The sequence below is a fragment of the Geospiza fortis genome, unplaced genomic scaffold (assembly GCF_000277835.1).
Source record: "Geospiza fortis unplaced genomic scaffold, GeoFor_1.0 scaffold98, whole genome shotgun sequence".
Classification (NCBI taxonomy): Eukaryota; Metazoa; Chordata; class Aves; order Passeriformes; family Thraupidae; genus Geospiza; species Geospiza fortis.
The window spans coordinates 11924948-11933610 of NW_005054306.1; the positions used below are offsets into that span (position 1 = coordinate 11924948).

An 8663-nucleotide genomic window follows, 5' to 3' on the forward strand; every position below is an offset into this window, starting at 1 on the left:
CATATTCAAAAGGCCTAGCTAAAATTTTCAAGAAAATGGTTTCATCTTCTGTATTGCTAGAATGTCATGCCTCTGTTGTGAACATGTATATATCTATATGTAACTGCTAGAAATCAATATGAATAATATTGCTTCTTCCATACTATCAGGGTTGCACATCAAATATTCTTTTAAAGAAAAGCCTTCTTTTGGGCTGTAGAAAGAAATATTATAGAATCATAGAATATCTTGAATTGGAAGGGACTCATATGGCCTATTGAGCCCAGCCCCTTGGTCCTTGGAAATAAAGATTAAAAAAAAAAAAAGTTCAAATATGTAGTTGTTAATTATTACTCGTTAAAACCCCAGGGTTGAGGAATTAATAGCAAAGGTGAAGTGCTGCCTGTAATGTGCATGTTTTGCTCTCTGCCTGTCGCTCCGAGCCTGTGGGGAATTCAGTGTGGAGCACCTCAGGGAGGTGCTGGCATCTTGATGTGGGCTCTTCAGGGAAACACACCCAATACTTGTTTTGTTGCCTGTGTTTGTACTGATTATGGATAAAGCTCTTTTGATAGCTTTACTGTGAGGTGCTCTGCACATTAAAAAGGTGATCTAAGGGTGAAGTTATGTTCTAATAACTTAAGTTTTCTTAAGTACTCTTCATTTATTTACGTATCTTACATGTGAAGTTTGTTTAAAAAGTTAGAATAATGGTATGATTTGTGATAGACATAGAACAGGTAATATTTTTATAGCTGTGTGAATCTAGAGGCTTTTTGGTTGCTCTCTTTCAGCTCTTTCTTGAAGGATTTATTCTCCTGATGCCATGTACTGCAATTCTTTGCATGTAGGATCAATCTGTCCTTTGTACAAGGTTCACTTTTGAGGGCTTAAAATACTTAACTCTGAACCAAGTGCCAGACTCTTTGTTAACACTAAATGATTACTGGCTTCTGGACTATTAACTTTGTACAGCCTAAAAAGAGAATAATGAGGCTGTCAGTCAACATAGGAAGTTCCTCAGCTATTAATTCATCTGCTGTGTTAATGCTTATACAGATTTTTACCATGTGGCCCCATCACAGAAGGCAGAAAACACCATTGAATGCAGTGAATAAAAATACAAGAACAGCTGTATAGATTTTAAAATGTGATGAAAATAAGCTTTAATCTATACAGAAGGAGCGAGCTATATGATCAATAAAATCTCAAGTATTGATTGACTGCACAAATTGCACGGCTAGTGACTAATTGGCTCTCTTGCTCAAGCAGTATATTTACACATGGTTTTAAAATGACCGTGAGAGTCCCTGACTGACAATGTCATAGGACAGCTGTACCATGTCCAGCCAACTTGGTAATTAAATGGCACACAGGTTAATTGCAGAGACAAGCAGGAGACTGGGTTTAAAGGACTGAAAGGGGTCAGTTGAAGAGTGTTGTCCGTTTGAGTAGGACAAAAAGAAATGCCATTATAAAGGGAGCTTTATCAGAGTTCAATAAAGACCAATTCAGTTTTTATTAAAACCTTCTTTTAAGTTACAATAGTGTAATAGGGTTGGAAGCTGAATTAATTGCAAAAGAGTGACTTTTGGGCCACTTGAATTTGTCATAAAATGAATCTAAAAGTGATCCCAAGAGTCCATACCTCAGCCTATTTTTTTTTTGGTTGGTTGGTTTGGGTTGGGCTTTTTTGATTTAACCTCTAGCCATGGCAAATTTACTTTTGAAGATACAAAACTGGTTGATTTAATGAGAGGGGTACTAATATATATGTTTAACACATACTATCAGTTTGTCTCTGTGGATCAATTTTATTATGGCTCAAAGGTTTTCATCACTACTTAGTGGGAAGGAGAGTAACCCACCTTAATGAGTGTTCTTCATATGGTTTATAATCTTTATAGCTTACTGCTACATATAGCTTTGCTCAGCAGAGCACTCAGACGTGCTTAAATGCTGTGCTGAATGAGAATTATAGTACATCACTCAGCATGGGCACCTGGAAAAATAACAACATCACTACCATAAAAGATATGATGTCGTATTTTCTTCTTGAGGAAAGGGAAGCATGACATATGCTATTCATGTTGCTGGATGAATTACCCAGTTGCTCTGATGACAAAGATGTCTATGAAGTCCTAAGCAGAACAGTAATACAGTGTAATGCAAGTGCTGCCGTCTGTGGAGAAAAAGCTTTTCCATGGAGATGTCAGCAGAAAATAAGAATGATGAAGAGTTTTCATAGGTACATTGTGTACAATGTTGCAGTGGCCAATTGCATAGGAACACAAGGTTTGATTGTGAAACATAAAATTTTATGATGCTTTGTATGTTTCTGTACTTTCTCCTTTGGCATCCTGCTGTTTTTCATGATATAACCAGAAGGTAGCAATTTGAATTTTAGAAGAATGGGGAGAAACCCATCAATATAATGGCTTTGTTCTGATGTTTAAATTCTGGATACACATCAAAGTTGGTTGTTTTTTTTTTTACTTCCATAACTGTTGAAAATGAAGGCTTTTGCTTTAATGTTGTAACAGGTGTTACATTCATTTGTGATTGTTCTGCTAAATTGACCTTGGTTTTGCCTCTGTTGCTTTTGCTTATGATTTTCTTTTCTTTTCTTTTCAGGACTGTTTCCTGCAGTGCTGAACCTGGCTAGTAATGCTCTCATCACAACCAATGCTACCTGTGGCGAAAAGGGGCGGGAAATGTACTGCAAACTTGTTGAACATGTACCCGGACAGCCTGCAAGGAACCCTCAGTGCCGCATTTGTGATCAAAGGAGCCGAGTGCCACATCGTATGTGTGCCATTTTCATTTTGTTCCTTTAAAAAGACTTTTTTTCCAAAGGGTATAAATACTCAGGGAACAAAACAGTAGTTCATCAGCCTGATTACTGTGAAATGTGTGTCTCTTTTTAAATCAGGTTAACCATCTCTTCCAAAGGTATTTAAAAATTTGTATCTGAAATGGGTACTCCTCCCACAGAACCTTCTGATTCAGGTACTGAAAAGCAGAGCACCTAAATTCAGATTTAAAAAAACTAAGCATCTACAGCTGTTGCTGTTTCTTTTGATAGACACTAACCACGAATAAAAAACAGATAACTGACTTTTACCTGCATATCTATTTGTGGAACTTGAGCATTTTGGCCAATCTAAGCAATGTCTGAAATTCCGGTAAATTCAGTTTCACTGAGCCAGAAAAAATAAGATAAAGTAATGGAGCACTGCTTGGTTTAATGCTTAGTTTTTAATATTAAAATTGATTTTTGCTAACACTATTTTCTTAAAGATTACCTGGAAGGAAAATCACTTTTCAAGTAAGAATTTGTCATCATTTACTTCAGATATGCCTATTTCTGGTAGATGGGGACATTAGAACTAAGAAAATTTCCTAGTCAAGTCATAGAAGTTTAATTTCATGTAACCTTGCAGTGAAAGACATGACCAGCTTTAGCATTATTAGATTTTCATGGGTATATAGGTGCTGTAGATGGTAGAGGATGTAGGGATGCTTAAGACAGCTTTTGATGGAATAGATAAAACACTGGAAGAAGCACAGACACAGAAGCATTAAGACAATTATTTTTTCCAATTGTGTTTCAATAAGACATGATACATTTATACCTCAGATACATTTATACCTCATGACATTTAAACATGTGCTTAAAACCACAGGATAAAAAGAAAAAAGATTGCATTTAATCTGTCTGCTGGTTCTAGACAGAATAAGCTATCTGTGGCTGTAGCTTTCCAGACAGAGGCTTGTTTGGATTCTCCTTAGAAACTTCCTCCCATGGCCACACTTTTTAGGGTGGCTCGCTCATTACATCGCTCAAAAAAAAAGTGTTTTTCTAATAGCTAATCTGCATCTCCTTGCAGAAATTCATGTTACCTATTTCCTAAGTTCAGTCAATACAAGGAATGGATTATTATTCCCTTTTTCTTAAAAAAAGTATTTTAATTAATTGAGGTGTGATGGTATTGCTCTGTCTAGTTTCTACATTAAGCTATCTTTCTTTCGTTCTCCTCATAGGTTTTGTCTTCTACAACTCTAAATGCGTGAATTGCAATTCTGTGAATTCTCTTTAGAGGCTTTAATATCTGCTGAAGTTCACCTGGGCTCTTACTAGTGCTACACAGAGATCCAGGTTTGCTTCAGAATAATCATAGACTCCTCTTGGCATGTTTTATTTTGGTATTTCTCATTGCTAATGGTGAAACACCACTGAGAGGACAGTTAGTTGTCCATTGCAAACTTCAGATGCTTTCTTTTTCTGCTCCATTACTCCTCATCTTATATTTGCAAAGCTATTTGTAATTGTCGGAGTGTAGATTACTTAATTTATCAGAAGACAGTTACAACCTATTTTTTTTCCAGATTGTTTTCCAAGTTTCAGTGTCTTCTTTAACCACAGAAAATGCCATCTTCTGAGGAAGGTCGTATGATTCTTTAGCAGTAGAGACATCCAATTACATTATAGAAGTGTGTTTCACTCAGAGCAGAATTTTGTTTTTGGAAGCATTCCGGCTGGCAGAGAGACTGTGCAAAATACTTTCCTATTTTGCAGATGGGAATTTAGAGACATATGCACATTACCCACGTTTTTTTCCTATATGAAGCATGCTTATTTCAAGAATCAAACCTAAACCAGAGATATTGCTATGTCTTGTCTATGATGTCAGACAGTGTACACTAAAATATGTGTATACACACAGACATATATGTGTGTATATAAAAAAACCCCATCTGAATGCTTTATATCTATGTTTCCTCTTGTTCCTACTCTCTTCTAAACTTGAGTCAGTCCAGCTTCATCATATCTGGTCTTTTGTTACAATCATATCTCATTTTAAGGTCCTCAAATGTTCATTTGGCAAAGGGAAGTGCCTTGTTTAAACAGAGATGGCTTGTTAATAGGAGAACCATGTAATATAACCAGACTTTAAATTATCCCCCTGGAATGTGTGAGTCTGGAGTGCCTCCCCTTAATTACTGTAGTAGGAAATGAACACAAATTCCCTGGTTAATCACATGTGAGTCCAAATTAAAGTGCACAGTTTGATGCGCTCACTCTCTAAGTTCTCCCTCTTGCCATCCATCAGGGAGCTTGGTCCTTGAACTGCATTTGCAATCCAGTCCTTTTTACAAATATTGTATTTTCCCTCCTATCTTTTAAATAAACTAAACATGCCAACAATTAATCAATTTTCAAATTAATTATGATTACACTTTCATAATGGTGATTACAGTTAATTGTTGATTCATCTCCCAATCCTCCTTCAGATGATTTACCTTTACATCGATTTCATCTGGAGAGACTTAGATCAAAATTTCCAATTAGACAACGTCTGTCACAATCACCAAAAATCACTGAATTTGATTTACAGTTGATTTTTGTTGCCACTCATTTAAAGCCAAAATTTGAGAAAATTATCAGAGCTGTGGGAACTGACAGCATGTAAAGCATGGGGTCTGCTTTGCTTTTCTTTTCAATATAGACATAAAGCTACCTATAGCTTTATCAGTTGTAGTACCAGAATTCTAACTTGCAAATGTTGCTGCCCACTAATACCATTGGATAATATTTAAGTGAAATTTTTGGTATTTTCAATATTGAGTGTTTATGCCTTCACTCACTCCCACCAAGCCCTTCAATTGTATCTTTAAATATGTTCAGGCATTCTGGCTTCTCTTAATGATCTAGGACTCCTCTCCTCCACAGGTTGTTGATATAGCAAAAAACCAGAGATGCAAAGACTATCAATCTGGCTGGTTGATTTAAGTAATAATTAAAATAACAAGTAAATTGATCAGTTCATAAAGTAATTATTTGCAATTCTAGGCCCAGCTGGTAATGAATCATATTCCAGTTTTATACCAAGGAAACCTGAGAGTTTAGAAAGTCATCCTTAATAAGAGGGGTAGAGTTTTCTTCTAATTCATGTTCTTGCAAGCAGAACTGGCATAGAAGAAACTTACTGTATATGAATTTCCTTTGGTTTATTTTCCTCATAATGTACAGGCTCACTCTGGAAAATTAGGGACTTCAAAATGTAGATCCTTTTACCTTTTAAAATTTTGATTTTGTTATCCTCCATTTTGTACAGGAAAGAAACACAAAAAATAACCTGGGAACATTGAGTGTGATTTTTCTCAGTTTAATAATATTAATAAAATTAATATTAATAATATTAATAATCCAAACTTGGATAATGTAGAAGATCTTGAAATTCAGGAAGAATTCAATTCTGTAAATAAATTTGTATCCCTCTTATTTAGGATTCATTTGGGACACTGCAGCAGAGTAAATATAGACATGAAAAATAATACATCTTGGACTCTGATATGGATTATAACCAAACAAACCTTTATATGCATGTATGTGAGTCAGAAAATTTTCCAGTTGAGGAATATATTCTGTAATGATTTCTGAATCATTTCCTTTGTAATGATTTGTGAATTACTTCCTGAATTATTTCCAGGTGTGCTTAGAAATGTCTTAGAAATGCCAGTATCTATCAGTATTACTTTAGTCTCTGCATTTCTTGCATACCATATCTCAGGTTTCTGATTTGTTGTTTCTGTTGCAACATTCAATGACTTGGCAGTACTTGAAACTTTGGAAGAGTGTAGGAAGTGCTTATTTGATTTAAATGCCTGCATTTTCTGTAGCATCAGGAGAGCCTTCTGCAATTAGATGTTCTGAATGACCTTGTGATCATAACCAAAAATAAACAATTAATATTCGATCTGTATTCCAGTCATAATAAGCATGACTGGTGACCCAAGAGTTCAAGAAAAATTAATTTATTATTTTTTCTTTTTGAATCCTGCCTTATTAGTTCTGTAATTGCTTTAAAATCTAGATTTCAGATCTAAAAATAGCTAAATCTTCTAATAGTTTTGAAATTTATATGTTTCTGCTGTTCTAACAGAACGACACCCGATAGCAAATGCAATTGATGGCAAGAACACTTGGTGGCAAAGCCCTAGTATCCAGAATGGAATTGAATATCATTATGTGACCATTACATTGGACCTCCAACAGGTAGACTTCTATTTGTTTGTTTCTGGGCTTGCTTTCTTGCATGATAGATCACCTGGATTATCTTAATTTTTGCTCTATGTTGCTTTCCTATATAAAGACATGACCGATTTCTCCTATAATTTTCTGTTGTTCATATGGATGTGACTGAGCCATTCATTGTAACATGATGTGCCAAAAAAAAAAATCATATATATTCTTAGGAAGTCATGCAGTTTTAAGTACCTTTTATCTGTGAAACTGAAGTACTTGTAGGGTAGAGATTTTTTATACCTGGAAGAGCCTTTGAATCCTGGAAGTGTTATTAGCATTCTGGCTTTGGAGCCCTCATTGCTAATGGCAGAAACAATCTTACATCTGCTTTTTTGGCCTTTTATATGCAAAAGTATTCAATGTGCATTTCTCTTTCAAACAGGAAAGCTAAAACTTTTACAGAAGTTCGAGAATAGAATCCTGTGCATTAAAGAGGCTTGTGGGGTTTTTTAACATGTCTTTTAAGTTTTCAGAGTTATTTGCTGGTTTGCTTTTACAGCAAGGAATTGTGCCTCTTGTTGCTTATGAACTGTTAATATGCAAGTAGCTCTGGGGCATTAAAAGTAAATTCCCATCCTCGTTTTCCATCACCCTAGAAACTTTAGTTGTATGGTTGTTTAGGTCAGGTCTTCTAAACTAGGCTTTACAACTCCTGGTTTTTCCCCTGCTATTTCATTATCTAGATTATTATCAGATATTAGCAAATTTATGAATTTCTGACAATTTTAAGTTTTCTTATGTATTAAAAGCTAGCAACTAAAGGGTCTGTGAGGATACTGGAGAAAAAGTTTGGGTTGTTTTAATGTATTTAAAAGGCTTCTCCATGTGCCAGCTGACAGTGGTCTGAGGATGCTGCACTGTGTGTGGCGTGGGTTTGGGGTTTTTTGTTACTATTTTTTAAAAATGAGACAAGCATCAAGTCTGACCCTGTTTCTTTCCCATGTCCTGTTACTAACTGTTCAAAGGAAACTTGGCAGTCCTCCTGCAGCTCTAAAGCTGATACCTTCTCTTAAGCCCATTCATTTGTTGTTGGCTGGAATAGAAGCAGTGTTGAGTTTTCTGTGGATGTCAGAGAGGTGGGATAAGACCCTGTGTCACTAATGTTATCTGGCACACCCTTTATGAGCTGAGTAACCCATCTAGTTAGGAATGCATGGGATTTTTTACTCACCACCATACAGGAACAGAGCAAGTATTGTTCCCCAAAATGTACTGAAAGGTCTGCTGCGATTTGCACGGCTTTTGGACTGCTCAGTAAGGAATACGTGTTGTTTGTGTCTTGAGAAGTATTAGGAGTTTTTGTTTGCTTATCCAGGAATTTCATAGTCAGATCATTATAGACTATTAAATTAACCAGTGGAATATGAAATTTTTCTTTCAGCTTTTCTTTTGTGTAGGGGTCACTATGAATGGTGAAGGTCACCAGATATCTCTGGGATCTCACTTAAAAGAAATTCCATTCTTTACCTTTGGCTTTTAGGAGATTCAGTAATTGCTATGTTTGTGTTGATGAATTCTTGCTTTAAGTATAAAAATGCTCAACTTCCTTTTGTGCGATAGAAATAACAAATGACAAATCCACAAGTAATGGACT

The 8663-nt window shown here is 35.6% G+C and overlaps 1 protein-coding gene across 1 annotated transcript in view; it reads left to right on the forward strand.

Annotated features, from left to right (window-relative positions):
- Nucleotides 1-2066: 2066 nt before the first annotated feature.
- Nucleotides 2067-8663, forward strand: part of LAMA2 (laminin subunit alpha 2) — a 254316-nt gene continuing 247719 nt past the window's right edge. The window contains exons 1-3 of the mRNA XM_031066728.1: nucleotides 2067-2274; nucleotides 2614-2784; nucleotides 6927-7039. Coding sequence (XP_030922588.1) covers nucleotides 2067-2274; nucleotides 2614-2784; nucleotides 6927-7039 — 492 coding nt within the window. The remainder of the gene's footprint in view (nucleotides 2275-2613; nucleotides 2785-6926; nucleotides 7040-8663) is intronic.